The sequence below is a fragment of the Heliangelus exortis genome, chromosome 2 (genome assembly GCF_036169615.1).
Source record: "Heliangelus exortis chromosome 2, bHelExo1.hap1, whole genome shotgun sequence".
Lineage (NCBI taxonomy): Eukaryota > Metazoa > Chordata > Aves > Apodiformes > Trochilidae > Heliangelus > Heliangelus exortis.
The window spans coordinates 10,687,030-10,714,423 of NC_092423.1; the positions used below are offsets into that span (position 1 = coordinate 10,687,030).

General features: G+C 34.9%; 1 protein-coding gene across 3 annotated transcripts; it reads left to right on the top strand.

Moving 5' to 3' along the window:
- Window positions 1-27,394, top strand: DYNC2I1 (dynein 2 intermediate chain 1). 3 transcript variants are annotated; one of them, XM_071734758.1, is made up of 24 exons: window positions 1-423; window positions 4,124-4,177; window positions 5,815-6,235; window positions 6,815-6,864; window positions 7,475-7,801; window positions 9,085-9,143; window positions 9,595-9,655; window positions 10,561-10,638; window positions 11,295-11,493; window positions 13,100-13,202; window positions 15,728-15,857; window positions 16,367-16,478; window positions 16,816-16,910; window positions 17,234-17,363; window positions 18,249-18,421; window positions 18,942-19,104; window positions 20,703-20,816; window positions 21,678-21,739; window positions 22,842-22,893; window positions 24,108-24,168; window positions 24,401-24,497; window positions 24,769-24,900; window positions 25,920-26,143; window positions 27,194-27,394. In XM_071734758.1, the coding sequence occupies exons 1-24, from the start codon at window positions 409-411 to the stop codon at window positions 27,363-27,365; spliced, it is 3,084 nt and encodes a 1,027-aa protein (XP_071590859.1). In that variant the 5' UTR covers window positions 1-408; the 3' UTR covers window positions 27,366-27,394. The 3 variants fall into 3 exon arrangements, with proteins under 3 accessions (XP_071590859.1, XP_071590860.1, XP_071590861.1); XM_071734759.1 differs by having other exon boundaries at window positions 9,598-9,655; XM_071734760.1 differs by lacking the exon at window positions 24,769-24,900.

The following is a 27,394-nucleotide window of genomic DNA, read 5'->3' on the forward strand; positions in this document are numbered from 1 at the left end:
CCACGGCTCCCAGGCCGCCTCTGCCACCAGGGGAAGCTCAACCGGGGACGAGGAGGAAGAAAACCTTCTGGCAGCCGCTCCCGCCGCTTCTCGCTAAGAAAGGCCTAAAGACCATGGCCCGAGGCCATCCTGCCGCGCCACAGAGGAGTGAGATCCCCCGCGGAACCCCCCCCGCCACGGCCCGGACCCCGCTCCCTTTCCCCCCTCCCTGCCCGGCAGCCCAATCCTCCCGTTCTCTCTGCGGGCCCGCCGCTCATCCATCGCTCATCTATCGCTCATCCGTCGCTCGGCCGATCGGTTGCTTCCCCCTCGCCCCTGTTGCTAGGGGATCCCGGGCAGGGCCGCGGCGGCTTTCTGCCCGCTCCAAGGCGGCCGGCGGCGGAACGCGGCTCCCCGCCCGCCCCGGGCATGGAGGGTGACAAGGTGAGGGGCAGTTGGGAAGCGGTCGGGGCTCCGGGGAGCCGGACGAGCCTGCCGGGCTCCTGCGGACACAGCGTGGGGGGCCATTCCGCCTCTCCCCTTATCCCTCCTCTCCAGGAGGGCCCTGAGGAGGTGCCGGGGGCGGTGGCAGCGGGGCCCGGCCCGGCTTCTTGTGCTCGGCTTCCCTTGTCCCTTTACACCTTAGGGGCCTTGAAGCCCGGCCAAGCCATCCCCGTCACCCGGCCAAGCCATTCCCTCACCCGGCCGCGTGTCGCTGCCACCACTCGTGTCCCTTGGCGCTGAGTAACCGGGAGGTCTGTGTGGGGCAGAGGCAGGGAACAGCCCCAGTGTTTGTTCTGCTGGCCCTGATAACCCCCGTGGCACTCCCGGGACAATTCAAGATTCTTTGTTTTGTCAGCCCGGCGATGAAACTCCCACCCAAGCAGCGGGGCAGTAAGGGAGCCCTTATTCCTCTAGTTAGACGGATGAGGTCGTGTCAGCCACAGATCTTTCTTCAGAAAATGAGAGGTGGTTTATGACAATATCCAAACCTCTTAGTGTTTCAGATTGTAGATAAAATATATTTAATGACTGATACTCCTGTAACCACTAGTTGTTGGGTTTTAGTTCTTTAGGAACATACGTGACTTTTGCATGATTTCATTAAATTATGGGAAGTTTGTAGAGCTCCAAAATAAAAGAAACAAAACCACATGGACGTGGTAACATAAATTATTGTGTTACATAATAATTTGAAAAGGCAGAAATATCAACTATTCTAGTACTGTTGTGTGAACCTGGATTTTAGAGCTAACTAATTTGTAGTGATGCTGTATAGAAAATGGAGTAGGGAATAGAGTGGGTGGGCAGGATATGTGAAGTAGTATGTTATAACCACATTTCCATTTGGGGTATCATTTCAGTATCTGTGGTAAGTCAAGAACCTCTTTACTGAAAAGGGGTCAGTTACTTAATTGTGATGGAAAGTTAACCTTTAATTTAAATTTTAAGTGCATTGCTGTAAGACTGCCAAGGATGTAGAGAGTGTTGTACTAGCAGCCTGACTGAGTAAGAAACCTTCCTCTTGCTGTTTCTGTTCTATCAAGTCTGTTACTTATTCGATGGCTCTCAGACATGTAGCTTCTATTGGATATAAGAAAGATATTTATATATGTAAAAAAAAATAAAGTACTTTTCTCTGGCTTAAATGCTACCGACATTGTACTGTTATTGGTTTTTTGTGGGGGTGTTTTTTTGTTTTTTTAGAATCATAGTTACCTAAGTTCTTAACTTACACACTTAATACTAAGTTTTGAGAGCCTTCAATCTTTCTAGGTTGTGAGTGAAGAAACTCTTCTTGATCTCTCTTGAAGAGTTCATCTGAAGTATCAAGGTCTCCTGTTCCTCTAGCTTCATAGTGCAATATACTTCTTGTTTAAAGGGCATGTTCTTGAATGTTGACATTTTTCGTAGTACTTCTTGAGTTCAGTAAATCTGTCATATTATGTCAGCTGATGGGCTTCCCATGCTCTGAGGTGGATAAATGAAGTTAAACCCTAGTGTGGTTTAAATAACTAATCTTAATCTGGATTTAAGTGAGTATATAAGGACTTCTAAATTAGCAGACAGGTGAGAAACTTCAATAATTCCTTTTAAAGTTTGTTACAAAATTTTTTTGTGTGTATACAATGATTCCTTTAGCAACAGAGGGACAGTGGTCTCAGAGGTATTAACTTCCTTCAAGCTTTATTGAAGAGCTCTCTTTGCTTGTTAGACTCCTGCAAGAGGAGAGAGTGCAAAACCATCATCTATAAAAGCAACAGATTGTAGTGGTGATGGTGAGATGAAAACTGCAGACCCCAGAAGAGTGGCTGATGCACCTTTTGGGGCACCAGAGAATCATGTCTAAATGGGTACTGCATGCATTTTGTCTCAGCTTTGAAACAAATCTCAGATTACCTTATCTGATATTGTCCATTGGTGATACTGGCTTTAGGCTAATAACACCATTAGCATTCTTTTTTTTGTTTGTTTCATGATTGTATCTAAATATTGTCCAAAACATAATAATATATTTTTGGGATTTTAAATGCATAACTATTTGAGCACCCTGTTCTCTTCCCACCTATATCTGTCCTTCCAGCTTACCCTCACACAGTTCTGTGAATTTTTTTAGGGTTCCATAAAATTTCACTCAAGCATGTGATAAACTTTGATTTTACTTTCTCAGGTGACTGCAGCAATATATATTTGGTTGTTTTGGTTTTTTTAACAGAAGTAAAGGGCACTTTTCTGCCTTCTTGATTCTTTTGATGGACTTTAGATGAAGTTTAGCAGTCCACTACAATCTCTTATAAAATCTAAATTTAAAACAATGAGATTTTTTTTTTAATGTAGAATAATTTAAAAATTAAAATGTACTGCTAAAATGCTAGTTTCTTATAATAAATAAGCAAAAGCTGTGCACCATATATTTTTTTTTTTTTCTACTGGTGCAGCTCATAATTCAAATATTGATGAGTGATTTTTCTGGTAATTCTAAGTAACTTTTACCAAGACTAAATTGTCATGTAATTTTGGACATAACTATCATCTTTCAGTGAACTGGTTAAAATATTCATTAGATTAGAATTCCTCTTTTGCTTTAGTGATGTCAAACAGTATGGTTTCTGTTGGTGTTTTTGGTGGCAGCCAATCAGGTAAAGGCAGTAACGCTGCAACCGAGTGTAGGGAAATTAAACATAGCTAGGGATAACTCTAGTGAAACAATGTCCATACAAACTCTTATTATTTTCTTTGTATTTTCAGTTTTTTCTTTAGAGCTAGACAAAAAATTTGGGTATGGTTAATTGGATACTAGTTATCTGTATCATGAAGAATACAGCTAGTAAGTGTAGGGAAGGCTATTCTCTACTTGGCACTTGTGAGGCCCTGCCTGCAGTACTCTGGTTTTAAAGTCTCCAATACTAAACAGGTTCTGGAGTCAGCACTGAGCCTGGCTGTGGGGCTGGAGCACTAAAAGTACATGGGGAGGAAGCTAAGGTGCTGTTCAGACTGCAGAAAAGGAAACTGAGTGGATCTAGGTACTGTCTTCAAGTATCTAAAGAGGATCTGTGGAAAAGGTGGAGCCAAGTTCCCTGAGCTATATAGCAAAAGAACAGAAGGTAGTGGCCCTAACTATCATTATATTAACTTAGTATAATGAAAACATTTTTAATTGTGAGTGGTGAAACCCAAGAACAAGTCTCCTCATATAAACTCAACCTCAGAATTACTTAACCTCACCTAAATAAATCTCTGACGAGGACTTTGAAGTTAGATCTAATAGAGCAGGTCATTGAATCTAATTACACTGATACATTGATTACTTTCCAAGAGTGGCCTGACTGTGTGGACCCATTTGGTCTGTTGATCAAAGATCAGTTTTAAGTCTTTCTTGAGGGGCTGCACTGTTATCCACCATAGGTATGGACCTCAAAATTAGTTACCATTTGTGTACAGAGCTGGATAATTTAGTAGAAGTCTGATCTTTAGGCCTCTTCCAGGTCCAGTCAGATCCAAATCAGTGTAATGTTTACATTGCAAAATGCATTGGTCCTTGCCATTTATACTTTGATGCTTTTCTTTGAAAAACTAATCATTGTTCCATGATTGACTTCTGTCTGCAAATTGATTAATCAGTCTTTTGTCTTTTCTGTTCTAGAGACGAACCAAAGAAGATACTTGGAAATCAGAAGAACTTAGGAAGCATCTTAGGGTGATTTATTTTATATTATTTCTACTAGTTTTCATGTTAGGTTACCTTGCAGCAGTAAAATTTAGTGACAGTTTAAACATAAAATCATAGAATGGTTTGGGTTGGAAAGGACCATAAAGATCATTGCAGTTCCAACCCATCTACCATGGGCAGGGATACAGAGATATTGGATATAGATAAAGGGATCAGATTCTGTTCTACTAGCTACTGTGCCTTGTGGGATCTATAATAGCTCTTTAAGGCTTTTTAGTACACCAGACATTTTAAATCTGTGTCTCTGAGTACAAATCATACAGATCTTTTATGTGTAGCTGCTAACTTCCTTGCCACAACTGGTTGTTCTGGAATCTGTGTAGTCCAAGTGTGTCCAGAGGCTGACCCACTCACTTAATGTATACAATTCACAGAGAATTTCTAGAGGTTTCTTCATTAGGTAAATATAAAAAAATTCCATTACTATGGCGGTAACACAGCACACAGTAGAATGATTTGCTGGCCACCCAAATCCAAGTTAGAGCTCTACTTAATATATACTTTTTCACTGTCCTACATGTATATATTATGTATTGCATTTTTTATAATCTATCATGTTTGTAATGCACTTTAAAACTGGCTCGTTACTTTATCTGCTGATCAAATAGGCATGCGGGCTCCAGTCAGTTCCACCACTGATATTCATATTAGTTTTGTTCTATATTTTTCTATATTTTTCAAAAGCTCTTTTCCAGTATGTATATTCTGTTCTATTCTGTGTCATGTGCAGATCTTCATTGGTCCTTTGATGAACTAAAACATCCCATTTGTTAATCTATTGCTTAGCTTTCTATCAATTACATTTCAAAGCTCCCCTTTATTTCAGTACCAGTTCCATAGTATCAGCACTTCTTATTTTTAGTCTTTAGTCTTTTAGTCTTTAGTCATTTCCACTATTTCCATCTGGGCTAAAGCAAACAAATTTGAGTTGAAATGCTTTAGTTCTAACAGAAGTGGTGTGGTTGGATTTTAGGTTGTGTGAAACAGATGGGTAAAGTTTAATTCACTTTGCTTATTGACTGTAATCAGATCAAGTTCTGTTCATTCTGTGTTGAGTAAATAGCTGAAATAATGGACGTAGTGAAATCATTGTGAGTTGTGCTGCTTGCTTCAGGAAGGTTAAAATATCACTTGTGACTTTAGAAAAATCTAAGAGTAGTTGAATCCTCAAGGAATTTAGGCTAAAAACTTTACTTCACAGTTTTTGTTTGCTGCTTTCTATTCAAGTAAAAGTTAATCTTCTCTTCTAAAGGCAGCTGCCAGATGCCCACTTATCTCTCATTATTATTTATACTTGTAATGTATTTTAGAAGATGGCACAGTTTCTGTCTACATGAGCTAACAGCTTTAGGATGCTTAGTTAATTTTTCAGCCTCTCCCCCCAAAAAATGCACAGTTCCACTGTAATTTTTCTTTTTTATCAAATTATTTTCAGACACATTGAAAATGCAGCTTATTTTTAATTTCATCCATTACTTATTTTTACAAGTGAAATTCACAGTTAGCAATCTACAATTTTTCTTTTGTATCAATGTATTCTATCAAAATAGTTTGTTCAATTATAATAATAGATTTTGAATACTTTTTATTTTATTTTATTTCAGGCATCACAGCCAGGTAGTCAAAATGAAGACCAAAAGCACAAGGAAAAGAAAGTGCAGAGGGAGAAGTCTGTTCATGGCACAGATGATCGTAAACATGAACACAAAGACAGAGGGAAGAGCAAGGAAAGAACAAGAGAGAGAGAGAGATTTAAATCTGGTGAAAGAGACAGGGATAAAATGAGAGAAAGGGGAAAAGAACACCAGAGAGGAGACCAGGAGAGATACAAAGATAAACTTCAAGAGTCAAATTTGAAGGAAAGATACAGTTTACCAAGAGATAAAGACAGGGAGAGCAATAGAGAACGAGACAAAAAGCATAAAATACATGAGATAAAGCAAATAGATACACAGAGTAATCTGAAATCATTTGAAAGAGGAGATAAAGAACATCACAGAAGAAGAGAAAGCAGGCATCATTTGGGTAAGTTGCTTTGGGTTGATGCTGTGCTTCAAAATATTTGATACTTGGGTAGAAATACTATGAAACCATATCCCATCAGTACAGAGACAATAAAGGCAGGAAGATGTGAGTGCCTGCTGAAATGCGTATCTTTACAGAATTTTGTAGTCATGTAGTTTTATTTTGGTGCTTTTGAAATTTTTAGTGCTCATTTCACTTTCTCTGAAGAGGGAGTCAGTGTCACTGTTCTTGTTGATCATTTGATAATAAGAGAGTAACTACTACCTTCCTGCCTAGATGTCCTCTATTGAGGGATCCGTCTTAATCCCCAAGTTGCAGGATGATTTATGAAGTTAGTATCATGTGTCATACTCTTACCATTGCACAAGACAACTGAGAACAGAGGGAGTCATTAGCAAAGAAAAAGAAGTAACCATCTTTGGATAGAAATTTTCATTGGAATATTAAGTTATTTTTAGAAAACTCATATGATTTAGAAAACCCGCACCACTGAAATTCTGTTTTCTAGCTGCTAGAGTTAATTAAGTAGAGAGTTTGAGTATAATAAAATCTGTTCACTAATTTATGCATATTTTCCAGAGGAGAAAACAAGAAGTGAGGAGCGAGAAAGAAGACGTACAGAAAAGGAGGTAAACAAAGGGAAAGAAATGATGTGTTTCATAGTGGAATAAGATACAATAGTAGAATAATTAAGAAACTGAATCATACTCCAGTTCCTAAGAAATCAAAGAGATGCATAGATAGTAAATCCTCACAAGGCAACAAAACAAACAACAGCAAAATATATCTGAGCCATTCTGTTTTAAGTACATGTTTTTAAGTAAAAAGAAAATAGAATTTGCACAGCAAACAACATTTTAGTATTATACAACTAGATAAAATTTTTCCATCTGCTATTTATGCCATTATTCTTTGCAAGGATATGAGTAACTATCCATTGTATTTTTTGTTAGACCACCTAGTAACAAAGAATTAATTTTTGGTGTGAAGAATACATGATCAAAAGATTTTTCTGTAGCTAAGGACATGGTGTCCCATAAGAAATAACAGAAACTCAAGTGATACAGTATCTTGAAACTTGCCACTGTTGATTAAAAACAAAAATGGCTGAAAGTTCCACATGGCAGAAAAACATTAGGTTACTTACAAATGCAGCATTTCAGTGGTTAAAAATTGAAAGATTTGTGAAAATAAAACTCATGGAGCATAATCTAACTCATGTTATCCTTCTCTTTCTAGGATAATGATAACAAAAAGAGAACTGACAAATTTTTAGCATACAAAGCTGAAGAAGTTGAACATGTACACAAATTACAGAAAGACCTAGAGCTGGTTAAAGAGGGAGAAAGAAGACAGAGAGAAAAAAAAGAGCATTCTGTTAGGCCAGGAAAAGAGAGGCTTTCAAAAGAGAGAAGTCATAAACGCTATGAAAAGGAAGAGGAAGAAAAGCATAAATCAAAGAGATCTAAAGAGGGATCTTCCCATGGAGACAGAGAAGGGCACCTGGCAGAAGCTAATGAGACACCAAAAAGCAATGAAAATGAAAGAAAGAAGAGTGATCAACGGGTTAGTTTTGTTAAGAGTTTAAAACATTACCTTATAACTTATTTTAATTGTTGATATATCACAATTGATAAGATGAACAAAGAAATACTTGGATTTTTAAGTCAAAATTTTCTGAAATTTGAAGCTGAAGTGGTAGATTAAAAATGCTATTTTTTGATCTGCATTTAAGTATCTTAACCCAGAGCTGACTCCTTCCATGAAACTTTAAACCTGAAACTTGTCTATATGTTGTTAATGTATTTTATTCATAAAATTATTTATTGCGATGACTTTTGAAATTTGTAATAACATCATGGAGGTGAGATTAGGCCAGAGGTCCATTAAAATGTATTGGCTGTCTTTACAGGAAAGAATTATGATTTTAATCTATTATTTAATCTATTATTTAATCTATTATTTAATCTATTATTTAATCTATTATTTAATCTATTATTTAATCTATTTTTGATGTTGCCTGTAAAGGGAGCATGGATATCTAACTCATGTTTAAACACCACGTTTTCTAACATGAGTATAGATCCATTATATTTATGGTTTTTTGGCTCTGGCACTGAAGCCACAGAGTGTCTTCTATGGTTCTAATATAGGTCAAGTTGTTATATCCTAGAGGTTTGATCAAAACTTTGATATTTTTTACTGGTTTTTGTAGTATAAGTACTCATTGTATAAGAATGCAGAAATATATAGGAATTTTAAAATCTGAAAATGGGAAGTTTTATGGAGTACAGAACCATTCAGATCTATGGTAGTTGCTTCTGTTGCCTGAAGAGTGAAGATGTACAAGCTACTTAAGTAAAGGTTTGGGAATTTTCTAGTGAAAATACCAGGCTTCTTCAGCGTAGAATCCCACCACCACTAGTGATACATGTAGGTGACTTTCTGCAGTAGAATTCAAAAGTCTATCTATAAAAAAACCTGGAATTTACTCTGATAAAGCATTATAAGGGTTTGTAAAGCAAAGGAGAAGATTCAGGATCCCATCTTGTTTCCTTTCTGCATTACAGAGAGGGACGTAGCCAAACTTTACTCCCAAGTATTTAATACTTTCAGAAGCTCATATTGTGATATAGCATATCTTTTATAAGTGTATGTTTTCTTTGCTTACCATGGTTGATGGTTATACACAGAACTTCTTACAAGCAATGACTGATTAAAAAATGTGTCATAGAAAAATTTAATTAAAAATTTTCCTTACTGTTTAACATCACTGCTACCTATACAGTTTCACATACATATTCCCTCCCAGCTTTTCTGACACATGAATATTGTGACTTCTTTTACAGAACAGCAAAGACAAAAAGAAGGAGAGGATTCAAGAAGAAATGAGGCATCATGATGCAAGGTGATATCAGAGGTTTAAATAAGTATTTACTGTATGGTGTCTACTCAGACTCAATCACTGCCAAACAAAAAGCATTAATGGTTGATCTCAGATATCTAGGGTGAATATAATTTTTTTCACATGCCTTTTAAACAATACTGTAGCAATTTAAAAAATATCTGTTTTGATTCTAAAAGGATTCATATAAAAATGTGTGTATTAGTATTTATTCCATTTGTTTTTTTTTCTACCCCAGGATAGCAGTAAGTATTTTGTAGTCCTTGCAAACTGGATATAAGTTAATCCAGGCGTGTAGTTTGGGAGGCAGAAATGTTTCTTTTTTTTTTTTTTTTTTGACCTTTTCAAGTATTTTTTTCCTTTTGAGGTGAAAAGACTTTCTAAAACAAAAAAACAAAACAAAACTGATGTTTTTTTCTGAGTGAACAGATAAAATGGATGTTCTTTTTTTCAGTAGGACTGTAAAAGACAGAGGAAAACTCCCTGAAAAAGAGGAAAGGGATACAAGACAAGAGGTAAAAGTATTTGGTTTGGAACTTAGAATGTTGCATTTTGGGGGGGATTAATAACAATTACAATATGTATGTCAATGTAATGGCATTCTAAGATAATATAAGGTTTATATATATTGGTCTTTAAGTATCTCTTTCTCGATAAAGCATTAGAAAATTAATTTATTCTGTATAAACTTGCTAAGTATTGAAGGTAGCCATCTATTAAACTGCAATTCAGTATCCTCCTGAAAAATTAATTCTCACTAAATGGGAAGAGTTTAGATGTATAATACAAACCATCTACACATACCTAAAATATATTATTTCTTTCTGTAAACAGCTGATATAAGCAAATAATATATAATGTATGCCAAGGAAAATACAGCTAGCTGTGTAATTCATGTGTTTCTTAAAACAGTTGCCAGAAGCAAGAGGAAAGTATATTCCTGTGCTTAAATGGACAGTTTTCAGCAATTCTGAAGTGCAAGCTGTTAAGACCTGGCTTACTTTGGGCCAATGTGTTCAGGAAAAAGCCTAACTTTACCATAAAAAGTTGTAAAATATTTTGTCATATTTTCGACCATTCCCCAGAATCCAAATTCTGATTTGGAATGTAGGAAACAAATAATAGTACGTAATGAAATCATCCTTTTCCATATTCTCACGTTCTGGGCAGCCATGTATCTTTTTTGTATCTTTCATCCATGTGTCTTTCAGAACCACACCATGTTCTATTAAAACCTGTCTGGTAATCATTGCTTATTAATTTATTTTTATTTATATTTCTAAGCTGAATTTTTTGTATGTTTGCTTGAGAAGGTTAAAACATCTGAGGAGAACAACTATTCATTTATCCTTATGTTAAGATTTAGCAAATAAATTTTTTGTAAGCTTATTTAACAGATTCATTTATTTTTTTCATTTAGGAAGTGAAAGATAAACACATCTATAATTCAGACACAGGAGTTGATAGCTTTTCAGCAAATTATGAAGATGATTTTGAAGTAAGTAAAAGCATAAAATTGTCCTTTTGCAGTAATTCTAAAGTACCAAAATACTGATTAACTTAATAAATAAATAAATAAATAAAAATTACTGGAAGTTACTGGTTTTTACTTATTCTTTTCTGTTGGCAATGATGAGAGTAAATATTTATAAGAGTAAATACTAACTAACTAGAATTCTATGTAGAAACTCTCTGCTATATATTTGCTTAACTTTCATCAGGGTATGGGAACCAACTTTTGTGTTCAACTTTTGTGTTTTATCTTCACAAGGTGCTCTTTTGGTCTTCTGGATTTTAATTATTTAAACAATTTTCCATGAAAAATGCTAACTTTTAAGAATAAATTTCAGGATGAAACCATTCTGATTTTTTGCTTTGCAAAAATATCATAATAAACAACTTCATACACCTGTGAAGCATTTATTCCACCAAACACTGTGGAACAACACTGTGGGATTGTCTTGTCTTGCTTAAAATAATCTTGCTATCAAGATATGCCATTTCTTTCTATCAAGTGTTTATTGTAAAGTGCCTTTTAGAGGATTTATAAGAATTTTTTATATTTGTCAGCATTTTAAAATTCCTTAAAAAGATCATGCAAATAAGTTTAGACTCCATGTTTATTACTTATTGAAAGTCCTATTACTTTTAAAGGATTATGAAGATGATTTTGAAGATGGTGATGAAGACAGAAGTAGTGAAGAAAGAGATGCAGAAGAAAGCCTAAGAAAAACTTCATTTTCCAGAACATCAGAAATTAAAGAAATTCAAAGAGCAATTAGTGCAGAAAATGATAGAATTTATACTTCCCTGCCTAAGAAAACTGAAGATGTAAAAAAGGAACCAGTCATGGGTATGTAACTAGATACCAGGGTTTTTTTAAGAAATGTATGAGTAACACATATAATTCATTAGTAAACAGGCCACTTTTTTCTAAAAGTCTGCTTTGAGGCAGAAATCTGGTCCTCTGGATGAGTAATTTAGGATTTGGAGTAAGTAGCTTGTGTAAAATTAAAGAATGATTCATGGGCATTACTAATGATTTAAAATGTGAAGTATAAAAGTTTACCAGCTGACATTTAGTATATCTTATTTTGGCTAAGAAGAGGATACAAATGTCTGGATTTTGAAAACTGGAGGAGTGCTAGAACAGTTTGGGGCTTTCACTGACATTTTTCTTGTAGCAAATTTGAAGCCATTGCTCTGGGTGGGAAGGCAGGAGAAATACAGATACGACTGAAATATGTAGTTCTACATCACTTTTTATTTTTTCTAACTTTTTTTTTTTCCCTGAAATGTGACTATGGCACTATTGTCTTATTTTTAGTTGAGCTGATACCTTTGAGTGCCATATCTGCTTATTTAAATAACTACAGCTGTGGTTCCCCTTTGCATTCTTCACTTAAGTGAATGGCAGTATAGCATCATTGTGCAAAAGGATCTTAAACAGATTTTTTTTCTCTAGTTCTTATAAAGTTAGTACAGTCACCGAAAAATAGCAGATTTTCTTAAAGTCTTTACAGTGTCAATAGATTTTTATTTAAGTAGTCATTGCAAGTAAGAACCAGTGTATAGCTGTGTGAATTTCTTCTTGCAGATTTATGGAATTACTATTGTTTTTCTAATAAACAATATGAAATTTAAAAAAAAAGAGATGGAATACAGAATTAGATTTTAAAATTCTGAATTGTAACACTTAATGCTTTTTAGTTAGTTACACAATGCTTTTTTGGTGAGGCTTTTATCTCATTTGGTTAAAAAGGTTGTTGATCACTTTGGTAATGATTTTTAGAAGCTCACATTTTTTTTTCCAATATTCTATAAAAGGGCAGTATTCCTCTGAGGAAGTGAAGCACCATTGCTCCTTACTGGAAGTTGGTTATTAAGGCCACCACCTAGCCAGGAAAAAGGGTAGAATCCACATGAAATCAGATACTACATTTTTTTTCCATTAAGTGTGGCTTTTAAAGCTACAGTTTTCAATGTTTTTCTTATTCACCCAAGGGCATCAGTTAAGCTGATGAGATTCCCCACTAGCTGTAGTGACAAAATCTTATCTACAGGTGTGGCATACAGGTGGTGTAGTCTGTGTGAATTTGGAATGCTTTTTGGAATTGGTCATAGAGTTCTACTGTACACAGGGGAACAAGGGATCTGCTAATGGCAGGCGAAAGAAAGAGGCACTATCTGCATGTAGTCTTCTAAAATAAATTGCAATGGTCAGGCATTTTGAATTGATTGCTAATGGGCTATAATTAGAGGAAATGCTGACCTGTTAGAGAAGTTGGGAGGCTTATTGTACTGCTAACTGTGTTAAAAAGTATGTTGTGTAATCTGCAAACTAGTTACTCTTAGTAGCAGTGTCATAATAAATGTTGCTTTTTAGACTCACTGCTTTACATTTTAATGCACTGTAAAGTGTCAATTACAACACTTGACTATGTTTTGTAATACCACAGAAAGGCACCACACTTCTGTCAGAAACTCTTTTTGTGGGATATTCATGGATTTTCAAATGGCAAACCATCGACAAAGTAGCCGAGATATGGCTAGTAAGCAGAAGTAAGTATTTTAAATACTCCACACAAAATGGCAACTTGTTATGGGAGATGTAATTTTTAAAATTATATTTGAAATATGTAAAGTTTACAGACTTGTGGCTTTTTGAGTCAAATATTCATTTCTAAGCTAACAGTAATTACTTCTTTAGTAAATATAATTTACAGGCTTTGCAAGTGTCACTTATAGCAGAAATTTATCTCTATATATTTTTATGGGTATAATTTTATTAAAGAGTGAGTTACCAGGATTGTAATTTCTTTGTATGATTCTTCAGTCTCTTAATTAGATGACTTACAATACTAGTTGCTCTTAGTGCTCTGCAAAACTATTTTTTTTAAATAATCAAGAGTCTGTGTGGTACATACTGTTGCCAAAATAGCATCTTCCCTCTCAGGGATAATGCCAGTTGGTGTAAAAATATGCTATTACTGATCTAAAATTTCTTTAGATTTGGCACATCTAAGACAGTTCTATATTGAAGAAACAAACGGATGCCTTCTTCTTGTGGAACTTGTCAGGAGCTCCAGATTTATCCAAAGCACTTCATGTATCTCCAATTTTCTGTTGCATGAATTGCAAGGATATTAAATTTTATTGATAATACTAGATTCCACTGATTCTTGGCTGCAAAGCAGTGGCTTATCTTCACATAAGCTAGATTTTATTGTCTAGGATGTCTTATTCACCCTACCTAAATTTATATGCCCAAATTTTATAGAAGTTCATTGACTAGGCTTCCTTTATAGGTAGTGGACAGAGATTAGAAAATTCAGGAAGGCATCTCTCTGAAGAATTGCCTTCTGAAATGTTTGTCAGCCTCTACTCATTGTGTACTATAATTGATGATATTATTTATATAACTTGGTGTACATGCTAGCAAAAAAAAAAATAATAAAAAAATATATATAATCTGTGACGGTAACTGACATTTTCAGGCAGAGAGGGTTTGTGGAATTTAATGCTGTGGTAATATGTCACTCTCAGTTAATAGACTGATAAAAATCCCATAAATGAGCTGAGGCACTTTGCAGTTGTATTATTAGGAGGCTTAGTAGTTTATTTTAAGCATTTCTCTGCATATCTCATTAAGATTTTTAAGTAGGAAGCAACTTTGATATGTTTGGATTAGATCTCAGCAATCCATGCCCATAATGTTTGTGAAGAGGTAGTGTTTAAGAAGTAGAAATAAACATAGAATGTGGGTAAGGAAACACAATAGATGCCATCAAGTACCAAAATACATGAAAATTGTCCTTCTACATAAAGAAGAAACCACTACAAAAATTTTCTCATTGTCAAGGAATCTGTACTCTAGGAAGAGCATGGAATTAACTTGTAAACAGTCATCTGTGTATAATTCAAGCAGGTAACTCCTAAACCAAAATATTTTAGCAGTTTTATGACATCAAAGTAGATAGATAGTTGTGAGAATTGTGACAAAGATTGTTGTTTCTACACATTCATCCAAGTGGAGTGGTGCGAATCTCTTTGTAGTTCATGATAATAAGTAATACCACATGAATGTTTTAATATCATGTGAAAGTTTTTTATTGTCAGACTAAGATACAGTATCCAAAGGTAGATTTGTTTTGCAATTAAAAATATATAATTTTATTTGTGAGAAGAGATGGAAAAATTAAGACTTGAGGTAGGCAGAAAGTGAAAATATTAAGGGAAGCTGGATAAGGTATTTGAGTTATTTCATCACTACTGCAAGGGAATATAGGAAGATTTGAGATTTCATGGGACAGATTCAGGTATCTCAAGTACTGTGCCATGTGCCAGTCTTTTTCAAAACAAAAAGTACAAGTGGAAGAATACATAATCTACCTCAATCTTGAGCACTCATTTTCATACAGTTTAGGTCTGGTCCAGTAGTCCAGGAACTGATGGGTTTTGGATGCTTACTTTTTGGGAAAGAGGTCAGTTTTCATGTTCACAGGTAATGAATCAGCAATTAATTTATTTCATCTATATATTTAAACTGTATTTTAGGATTGCTGCTGCCGTTATTTATTTCCCTAATCATGTAAAGAGGTACAAATGCAGACAGCCTCTTACAGGGTAATTCAAAATACACTTGCATGTCTAACAGAACCAGGATATTATAGATCTTGATAAATCCTGTAGGTGTTAATAAACTGAGTGTAGGAGAATTAGCCACCATCCTAGCTATAGGAACGAAGAGGCATTCACCTGATACTTCACAGAAGAGCTTTTGACTACTTAGGCAAAAATAGTTCTAGGCTTTGACAGTTTGGCTTTAATAATAAACCACGTTTTTCCTTTTGCAGTCAGTATTGCATTTTCAAATATGCTAATTAGCATAACATTAAATGATAATTCATAACAGTATTATTTATTTCTTCTGTTGTTATTTTTTATCTTGGTACAGCTTCAATTTGCATATATCAGTGGATTGTTAGATCTCTGGTATGGTACAGAATCAGGTTGTTTTTCTTTTGGAATAGCTAATATGTGGTCTTAACCATTTTTGTGTTTCTCTCTTGCAATTCATTGTAAAGAAAACGGAGTTCAGAACTTCTCCCACTAATTGACCTGGACTTCTCAGTTAGTTTTTCATTGCTGGATTTGCCTCCTGTAAATGAGTATGACATGTATATCAGGAATTTTGGTAAAATGAACACTAAGCAGGTGGGTAACAAATATGTAATGATATTTAGATTCTGAAAGTGCAGATTCTTGTTCTGGAAAGCAACTTTCTTTACAAAAGAAGGTTACTAAGGCCACTAGGACAGTAAAATAATAAATTAATAATTTTAATCTCTAACCCTTAATGCTAATACAGCAATGATATCAAAACACTTCAGCCAAACAGGCCATTTCCAATTCTATATTAGAATAGGACTCTGTCATGTTCCTTCCCCATTTTCTAAAGGACTTCCTGTATGTCTGTGGTTCACTGTCCCAAGTGTTTATGCATAAGGCATCCTGTATTTTTGCAGTAGGTCACTCGTGTGTGAAATGTAGTAAAACGTGCAGTAACAAAATAGTGACCTTGTCAGTATGCTTAGGTCTGAATTTACAGACAGAAGAGGTTGAGCACATCAGTCAAAAAATGTCTGTTTAAGTTCTGTTCAGTTATGCACTGTCATTCTTAGCTGTGCTACCCAAATATCAATCACTTTATCTTTCTACTCTAGGCCTATGTTCAGTGTAACGAGGACAATCTTGAGCGAGATGTTCAGACTGAGGAAGTTGAGACACTGGAGAAATGGACACAGCATCCAGGAGAAAGTGCCCATGTATCTGGAGGTGAAGAACATTTTATTCTTACTCATCTATGGATATGTGTGTTTAAACTTTGTCTGTTGTACTCATTAATCATCAGAATTTGTAATGTGGCAGGCTGCATCAACAGCAAACTGCTGTAGGCACTCTGAATCCCCTTGTGGAGGGAGTGGAGAGTAAGTGGCAGAAGTAGTTTATTTCTTCTGGATTGCTGTTTCTTTTGCCAGATCTTGTTCTTCAGTACTGTTACTTCTGCTGAAGAGAAGTTGATTCCTGCCACTCTGCTCTTGCTTAAAAATGATATGGTTCTTATGGTTCTTTTGAAGCTTCAAGTTTGGTTTCGGTTTTGTTTTTTTCTTAGGTCCCATTAATAGCCAGGAGGTGTCAGTGAGTAGAGCACTAACACCTCAAATTGATTCACAGAGATTAACAAACTTCCTCCGGTCTGCTTGCCAGGTATGTTTAAGTACTTAATACTCTTTATGACTTGTGTACATAAATATACAGTGTGATATATTGCTTACAGTACTTATTCTGACTTATTTAAATAAATTACTTAAATAATACTTATTATCAGGAGATCCAACTCTTTGCAAAGGAATGGAACCATAGCTGTGCAAATTTTATGTCTGTAAAGCTGTATTTGCAAAGATATAAAATTAACAAGAGAGTTAGTAAAGGTTTATTAAATTAATCCATGTACTTTAGAAAGCTACAAATATCAAAGCTGAAAGATAAGATGACCCTTTTATTTCTATAAATGTAATTATGTTTGAAAGGTGATTGCTGTTTTGCTAGAGGAAGATCAAGTTGCAACACAACCCAAGTGGAAACTAAGTTCTGGACAAACCAGTCTGTCTATTAGTGATAGCTGTTTCCAGTTAAATACTAACCAGCCATTCCTCCATGGTAAGGGAACTTTATTCTATGCTTTTTAGTATACAGTGTGAACTCTTCTTCCTTACACAAAATACCATGCTTTTTGTCATGACTGAAGTGCAGGAAGCACATAGCAGGATATATGGATAATGTAAAGCCCACTTTTATGTATGCTTATCTTGTGATTCTGAGCAGCTTGGTTTCACATGGGGAATATCCCAGCTGCTGTGAAACCAGAAATACAGTCAGTGGCTAGTATGATATAGGGGTGCCCTGGATGTAATTTCTTGCACCTCTTTTTGAAAGGCCATTCCAAAGGATGTAATTTCTTTTAGACTTTTATGCTGATAGTAGGGCCAGAATTGCAGATAAAACAAGGTTATTGAACAGGGAGATTATAGCCTGATAAATTTGAACTGCAGTTATATCTTCCTCATCTAAACAGTCAATGCTCAGATTGAAAGAAAATGAAAAATAAAGCATTATTGCTGTATTTATGTTAGGAAACTGTAATTATGTTAGGAAATATTGTAACACAAAACCACACATATTCTAACAGGAGCATGAAATGAACCAGACAAAACCTGGCCTGTGATATTTCCTGTGAGGCTTAGCTTAAATTTCAGTAAATATACTGGCATCAGATCAGATTGGCTTGCTTATGCCCAGAATAATTATTCAATTAAGTTCCTGGCTCTTTTCCTTTCTGCTTTCTACTCTATTTTTTTGTTTTTATTATTCCTGTAGTCCCTCCTTTTTTCCTTGTGTAGTGTCAAAAGCAACACGCTCTTAATAGAAATAATCATAATTATGTCTTAGCTTCTGTGGTTGTTGCTAAGCATCTGAATATGCTTTTTCATCTGCATTGAGTTTGCTTTTTTGTTTATTGCTTTTTTTTTTTTAAATTGTGTTTAGACAGAAAAATATCCTGCTTATATGTCTCTCAAGTTCAGAGGCAGACAATACTTTCTGTTCATGGGTTACCTGAAAATCCAGGTGTTGGTTTACTGAACAGAAAGAGCATCATATGTGTTTGGAACATCTGGCAGCCCTCCAGTCCTCAGAAGGTTTTAATATGTGACTCAGAGGTACGTTTTACCATTGTGTATTTGTCCAGTGAATAAGAAGCTTTATTATGTGTATTTTGTTTTCTTGTTTGATGTAAGATATGTCATCTTTTAAGAAACATATTTGAGCATAGTGAGCAAAACACTGTTCTCATTTCATTTTGTGTGATGGTCATGGGGTTTTGTTGGTTTTTTTTTTTTTGTAATTTTGACTTCATTTCATGGTTGAAGAGCATAAGCAAGTAAAACAGCTGGTTTCAAAATGTTGTCAGGACTTCTCTCTACCCATCACTATCATACAGTTGAATCACTGCCTTCAGATTTGTGACAATAGATGCAAATTACACAATTATCTTGCAAAGAGAAGGCCTACTGAAAGTCCTGTATCCTACTTCTCTTTTAAATAAATTGTTCTTCTGAAGCAAAGATTTGTAATCTGTCTTTTCTAGATTTACATGTGTAGGAAGAACAAACATATTTCAATCTTATCAAGTCACTGGCCTTTATCATATTAACAGTGTGTATTTTTACTGCTTAACAGGTGATATGTTGCTGCTCTAGTCCCAGTAAAGCAACCTTTGTTTTTGCTGGAACAATAGATGGTTCACTGTTAGTGTGGGACCTTGAAGAAGACTCCAGAATGCACCCTCATGTGATGATCAGTGAAACTGACTGGACATTTAGAGTTCCAACCTTTTCCACTGGTTAGTATCTATCAATTTTGTGACTGGTCCTTTTGTGGGCACTGAGACAATTCCACTACTGATTCCTCTGACAGCACTCTTTCTCAGTAGCCCAGTTTAGCCAGTTCTGAGATTATATTCAGTTCCCAGTTGACAACAGCTGTAATGTAAGCCAGCTCAATCAATAGCCATGATTCTCAATAAGCAGTGAGAATCATGGAATCATCTGCCAAGTTGGAAGGGACTCATCAGGATCACCAAGTCCAGCTCATGTCCTTGCACAGGGCACCCCAAGAATCACACCATGTGCCTGAGAGCATCATCCAAACACTATTTGAACTCAGGCAGGCTTGGTGCTGTGACCACTTCCCTGGGGAACCTTTTCCAGTACTCAGTATAAGAACAGGGAGGTGGACCAAATGTAGAACCTAAGGAGTATTGTAATATTAAAATAGATTACTCCACAAATTTAAAGAGATGAGCAAGTCATTTATATTATTGAATTTCTCAGTATATATAGCTGTGTGTTGAGAGGTTGGGAATGATGTCTCAATCTTAATTATAAACTGTGGCCATTTTTCATGAAACTGTATTGTACACTATAGTGAAAAATAACATATAATAATATTTTAAAAATATTTTTATCATTGCAAAAATCTTTTTGAGAGGCATCCCTGCCCATTGCAGGGAGATTGGAATAGATGATCTCTCAGGTACCTTCTAACCTAAGCTATTCTGTGATTCTATGATGATTCTTTATGTATTTTTCCTTGTTTTGTGTGCAGGTGCTACCGTTAACTTACACTGATGTGTTACTACTAAAATCCTCTTTTGTTCACAAGTGTGTCTAATTTCAGTAGCCATGTTAGAGTAATCATTAGTTGGTTGCTGATAGACTTAGTGAGTTTTTTTAGTACACCAAAGGTGCTTGGTCTTGTCTTTCAGAATGTGTGTATACAGTTTCATTTGTTGCTTATATAAGCAAGCATTTTTTAATGTTGTGTACTTAGGAAGTTTTATTCCTTTAGTCTTAAATGAGATTAAGGTTCACTGCACAGAGCAGGTCAAGAAATCAGCAGTATCTGACAAAGAATCTATGTTGAAATTATTAAATATATAATTATTTTAAAATGTTATTAAAGGGTAAATTTATATTTTCTTGTGGTGAATTTGTTGTTTAAGCATAGATACGTTCTATTAAATAGTACTCTGTCAGAGTAATTTTTCTTCAATTTTGTCTTTTCTATAGTAAGCAGTGATTTATTTCTACCCCTATTATTTATGGAGCTTGAAATTCACTTAATTCTTTTCACTGTAACCCTGAACTAGCAGATTTTAATGAAATTTCTGGTGCAGTCAGTATTGCAGCAGTCATTTGGAAAATAAATGCAAGTAAATGCAAATGGTGAAACATTGATTTATCTAGTAGTATTTTGATAATTTAGGAAATGGTTTGCAGTATTGTATTTAAGTCTTTTATGAAGTAATTCTTTACGAAGTTTTTATTTGGCTTTCCTTCTTTGTACTCAGCTTTCTCCCGTAACCTGAAGAGTGATTAGGTTTTTGTTGTTTATGTTGAAAATAATATGGTATGTTCTTTTCATTATTCTTAATTACAGATGGCATTCTAAACTCAGTGAGCCACACTTCTCCTATACTAGCAGTGGAACCTGTGTCAACCTCTCTCTACAGTGATCAGAAGTACAAACTATCAAGCCTCTCTTATCAGGATGGTATGTAATCTGCTGTTCAAATCAGTACATCTAGTGATTGACTTTGTAGCCAAAATACTGCATATAATTCTGTTCTGTCTTTTGTCTGTAGTATCAATTGCATGCAACATTCATGTTTAATTTTTGCTCTCATTTTTATGTAATGTTCATTCAGTGCAGTTCCACATTTTATGTGAGTGCATGCTTCTTATAGTGTATGAATTTAAGACAATATTTTGTTCTTCCATGGTAAAACAAATTATCACTCAAAAACTGCTTTTAGAGAAGTCTTACTGCTTCTGTAATACCCTTAAAGAAATCTGAATGCCTTTAGAGAAGTCTTAGTGCTCCTGTAATGTCCAAAAAAACCCCTATATAAAAAAAGTGGAGCAACTTGCTTACATCAGAAAGCTCTTAAAATATGTGACTGTACTTGATGTTTTTTCCTGGCCTTTTCCATTTTCAACCTTTAATCTTCATGCCCCCAAATTCTCCGACAGTGTTTTAGAGGAGGCATTATCCCTTCTATTGCCCATTTTCACTTTGAAATCTGTAGTAGTCCAAACACATGTGCTATATATTGCAAATTTTAAAAGATTTCATCTATCACTCTATGTTCTGTTCCCAAGTCCCTGCAGAATCCTGGCGTTTTAAAAGGTGCCAAGAGAAGAAGCACCTACCTGTTAGGACAAACTGAACAAAGTAGTTTTATGCTTTTTTTTTTTTTTTCTGATAGAATTTGGGCATATTTCCTTTTTATGCAGCTGAGACGATCATACAAGTTTCAGATAACATGATAACCTAGAAATCTTTCAAATTATTTTATATTGCTCAAGATGAGGGTCAGTGTATGAATATAAATCTTTCCTATTCTTTTCACAGAAACATCAGGCCCTCCATTTCAGATAGCTTCAATGGATGAAAATGGAATCCTCAACATGTGGGTGAGTAATATATGTATGAAAAGAGAGAGTCTCCTGTGTTGGAATAATAAAATACTTCTTCAAATGTAGCAACTCAAATCCAGGATTTTTGATAAGAATTTCCTCCCTCAAAAGTATAGCAACACTAACCATTCTGTTGGGATACTTAAAATGTTTGACCTTACTCCCTAATGCCATACTATTATCTGGAGGCAACACTTTTAACAGGTACATGGATTCATTAAAACAGGCAGTCAGTATTTCTGCTTCATAGGTCTTTGCTCTTGTATTGCTATTAATTGAATCATAGATTTCAGTCCTCTTTCACCTATCTCATTTATTGAATTTGAATCACAGTGGTGTCATTGACTGTCCTGAATATATGTAAGAAATTATTTTCATAATTTATATAAAATAGATGTTGAAGACTTAAAATGTGAAAATCTGTGGGTAAACTTACCCTGCCTAAAATTTGACAGTTAGGTAAGCACCAAATCTGTCATTCTTAACTACTGTTCTGACAACTCTTCTTCCTAATATAGGTTTTCAGTCTTAATGTGATGCAGCTTTGTCACAGCTGCTGAACCTGTTGTTTGCATCTGAATTGATCTTGTTCAAGGAGCTGAATCACTCAGTGAATAATAAGGGGATAAAAGTATTTCCTTCTTCTCGATAGTTATGTCCCTTAAAGCTCTAAGTAACTTCAGCAGCAATTCATTTAGGCCACATGTTTTACCTTTTCTATTTCATGTATAGTGAAAAACACAAGAAATATGTTAAATTTTCTTATTGGGGGATTTAGGTTTTGGTAGGTTTTTTAATTTTTGTTTTTGTCTGTTATTGGGTTTTTTTTTTCTGACTAGGTGCCAACTAGCAATCAAGTGTATACTGTAAATTCCCATATTCTTCTTTCCAGCAGGGATCATCCAGCAGGCATTTGAAGCTATTTTTAGCATTGCAGACATTTGAAAAGGGATAGAGAATGTACCTGTAATCATAGTGGTTAGACCTATCTATCTAAATGTTCTTTTAGAGTTATGTTATACATTAGTATACATAGTTAAAAAACTTTAAAATCTTGTAAATATTTATTGCTTATTAATGTTAAATATTGACTTCTCAGGTGGTTGTTGAATTACAAAAAGTGGATTTAGCTGGCTCACAGACTGATTTAGGTGAGTATTGTACATTAAAGGTACAACAAAATGCTTAAGTTTTGAGATTATGAAGTTAGAACAGAAAGGAAGAGTCAGTGATGACAAAATTAGAAGAAGGCAAAATTACTGAGGGAACAGTAAATTTTAAATAGGACATAGATCTGATACTTGGGATTATTTGTTAGGGATCATGAGAGTTATTTTCAGTGCTATCTGAATTCCATATGCTAATTTTGTATTGCTAATTGCCAGCAGGCAACCACATTTCTTATAATGTCACAGCAGATTTCTGTGTCTGCAGCTTTTTTTCCAAAGAATATGAGATATTATGTTCTTCTTAATCCTCCTGTTCTTTCTTTCTTTTTTACCAAACCTATTATAATGCTTTTGTTCTTGCCTCCATCTTCATTTTGCAAGTTGTTCTGAAACTTCTCTTTTGTGTAAGTTACTTACTTAGTGTCAGAAAAACATTTGTGTCTAAAGTGAAAAACAGAGCCTGTTCAGCTGCTTTTGAGTTATGTGAATTAAGAAAATTACATTTTTTCTTTTTTGAAGAGATTTAAACAAGCATGCTCACCTTATTGGAAAGGGTGTGATTAAAATCCTGATACAGTTTCAATTGAATATATATAAACAGTGAGGTAGTGCTTAGAAGAATTTCTGATTGGTTTCCTAATTCATAAGCTCGCGTGCAATGTCTGGCTATATTAAGCTGCTAAAGCTGGGTATTATGGCTGTGGAGAGGTGCATTTTTAAGCTATGGTTGCCTGTTGACACAGTTTTACTGCCACCAGCATTTAGTTCTTTTTCCTCTTCAAAAAATTCTTACATTTGAAGGGTTTGAATAATTTATGTTATTTTCTACTAAGAAGCAACATAGATCAGCTTTATAGAAACATTATTAGTTCATTAGAGATGTTATTGTAATTCACTGTCAGAGTGAATGAATGTGCATTTTCACCACTGATAGAACTGTTTGTTATAGAGTGATATTACAGGGATGTTACATGTGTACTGCAAAACTAAAAGAAATGTATTTCTCTGTCCTCTTTCTTTGATTTCTGTCAGAGATTACAGATGTTCAGATTTGATATTTCAAAAGCTATGTGTACAATAAACAATATAATTATGAAATATCTGTTTATTTATCATCCTAGATTTTAATTTGATGGTGGCACTTTCTTAAGCAAGGTTCTTATATCAGTTTATGTAATTATTTCATGTAATTTTAGGTTTAATTCCTGGAGGGAAAGTGAAGTTAGTACATAGCTCTACTATGGAATTAAATAACAGGTAAGAAAACGGGCATTTAGATTTTACAAGTGTATTCCACAAAGCTGTTTTTTTCCTATACTTTTATTAATTTGCTGTTACTGTTCTTTATTGTTTGGGGTTTTTTTTATACACACTTCTTCTTAAAGCTAGTCATAGATATTTCAGATCAAGAGTTCCTGTATGTAGTTGCATAGCTTAAGGAGAGAACTTCCAATATTTATGTCATATTTTACCTTTATGTTTTTCCTAGCCTTTTCCCAAAGGATGTGCGCCAGAGAATGCCCCTGACACAGACTATTAAATTTCTGTCTTCTAATCCTAATAATTTCATTGTTGGAACAAACATTGTGAGTAATGTGCTGAAATTCATCTCATTGAATTTTTTTATTTTGGAAGCTAACCATTTACTTGGAATTTTAGCTGTAGACTGCTATATAAAAATATACAAAATTTATAATTTGAGACTATTTTTGAAATCTGTTAGCTATTAAAATTTTTTAGCTATTAAGGGTCTTTTAGGGTAACAGCTGTGTGAATTATTTAATATTTTATCGTAATAGTAATAAAGCAAATTATTTTTTTGTCTTGGGTAATTTGTTTTCTATGTGTTGTTTATAGGGATTGGTAGCCCATGGTACAAGACATGACTTAAAAGTATTTCCAAAGTTATTCAGACCCCAGGAGGGTGGACTCAGATCAACAAGCATCAATGCAATTGATTTTTTCCCTTTTGGAAAACCACTATTTTTGGTATGAAAACTTTTTTCATATAATACAACTTTGATCTTTTAATTACTTGCTGAGGGAGGATTTCTAATTTATGTACTTAATAGTTGACTTCCCTCACTAATTCCAGTCTGCCATGAAGGGTGACAACAGATCTTGTATCCTGGTGTTTGAACTTTGTTTATTATAAAAGGTGGATCATCTGGTTCACAGAAACGAATGGCAATTGCACTTCAGTCTTATGTCTTATTCTTTGTCTTTACTGAAATTCCTCATTGCAAGCAGATCTGCTATTGATGAACCCTCAGCTGTTTATCCCTCTTGTCATACATCTGACAAGATAACAATTTTCTCTTCAAAATTCTTTCTTTCTAAATTTGCCATGATTTGCATTATTTCTTTGGGATTGCCTAAGGTATAAAATGAATGTGTTTGGCTGCAGTGTATGTATTTTGTGTCACCCCTGTGGAGTCAGATCTTCCTTTTACCAGATGTTCTACCCTTTTACCCAAATTCTTTTATTTGGAGTGTTACTGGGTTCTGCAAGTTTGTATCTGCAGAAGTCCCTCTAAAAGTAAGCCCAATTTGCAGTCACTGTAAGAAGTCATCATAATTTGAAAATTCTAGGAAGTCTTTCTGATGTAGAGGTTTGTAAGGTCCAGGGTAGTAAGAGTAAGTTATTTTCTGTTTTCACAGAATAGTTTCTTCTGTTGCTGGATTAGAGCAAACTTGTGAATATTGCCTATACTAGTCAAGACAAAAGCTATAAGAAAACATCTGGAAGCAGTTATATCTGCCTGTCTTTGGATTTAGTTGTTCAGTATGAATCAGCTTGATTTCAATATAATGTTAACCACAGCCTGTCCTACTGAAAGCTAGTATTGCTTTTACATACTATTTACATATTATGTGTGACACTACATAGCACTCTGAATTGGTCTCTAGGTCTCTCACCCTGATTCAGACTACCTTCAAGTTGTGCTGAATCATAGTAATAGTGAAGCTGATAATACTAAGTATTTTCGTTTTTTACTAAAATATAGGTTGGCTGTTCAGATGGAAGCATTAGATTACACCAAATGACATCAGAGTATCCCCTCATGCAGTGGAATGACAGCACAAGTGGCCAGCCAGTTATTGCCCTACAGTGGGCTTTAACAAGGCCTGCTGTATTTTTTGTCCTGGATGCATCATCTAATATTTACATTTGGGATCTTCTTGAAAATGATCTGTTGCCTGTGGCAAAGCAAACTATTCCATCAGAGAAGTAAGTACATGCAATACTGTCTTTTTGACAAAATATCAATATTATTGTCTACATTTTTACTATATATTGAATGGGTTTTTTACTTGACTTTAAATGTTCATTACAATATGCTTTTCAAGCCTCTATTTTTTTAAACTGTTGGAGGTGTGGAAAAAGACTATAGCAAGCTAAATTTTAATATATCCTTATTTACTTAGTATTTTATACAGTCTGATAAAAAAAATAACATTAGTATGAATCAAAATCAGGGAGACTGTTATCAGTTGGGGCAGAGGTCTTTACATAGAGCAGCCACTATTTATATGAAGAGAAAAAATTTATTTCTACTAAAATGTTTGAAGTTCAAATATAGCTTTACTGGATAAGAATCAAACCCTAAATTGGGCAAGACATTGGCCAACATTTAAAAATGCCTATGGAGAGCATGGTTACCTGTATAGAGAAATATATTGTGTTCAGTGTCACAAAGTGAACAGCAAGAATAACATCAGGGTAATCTCACCATATTGTTCCTGTCAGTTTAGAAACCTATGTATCCTGTACATGGATGTGGAAAAGCAGTTTAAGCCTTTCTGAATTACTGTCTTGAGGATTCTCTTTCCTCCCTGATGGGAGCCCCAGTGGGAAGACTTGCTCTTCTATAGGTTTAACTTAGTCTTGGTGAATATCCCTCCAGCTGAAAGTTTTCCTTGTAGCCTTGTAAGCTATAGGAAAATGCTGCTAGTTTGGGGAGAAAATAATATAAATTTTAAAGTTACTACGCTGTACTGTACTATAGTTCATTCTCACAAGGCTGAAATACTTTTTAAGCCATGGTTAGAAACTGATGATGGAACCTTAGAACAGAGTAAAAATTGCTTGTTATATTTACATTCAATGATTACAACTGATGAAACACTAAAGAACATGATGGGACTTGAAATAGTGAGAAGTACTACACTGTGATGAGCAGAAGAAAAGAATCATGTAGCTAACTATAAGAAACCTTCTAAAAATGCATCTGAAAACACCAATATCTATTAATTTTGCCTCAATTTTTTTTTTTTCCAGTGTTATAACTATGGCTTTACTGGGAGAACCAGAAAAAACAAATGGATTGTTAGGCATTGCACTGGCCAAAGATTCTGGACAGATAGACATTCACAGTGTAAAGAAGAAATGGGCATTACCTCAGCCTGAGGAATGTGAAAAACTACATTTTATTTTATTGCAGTCTTTTTAGAAGCAATACACCTATATGGCTGACCATGT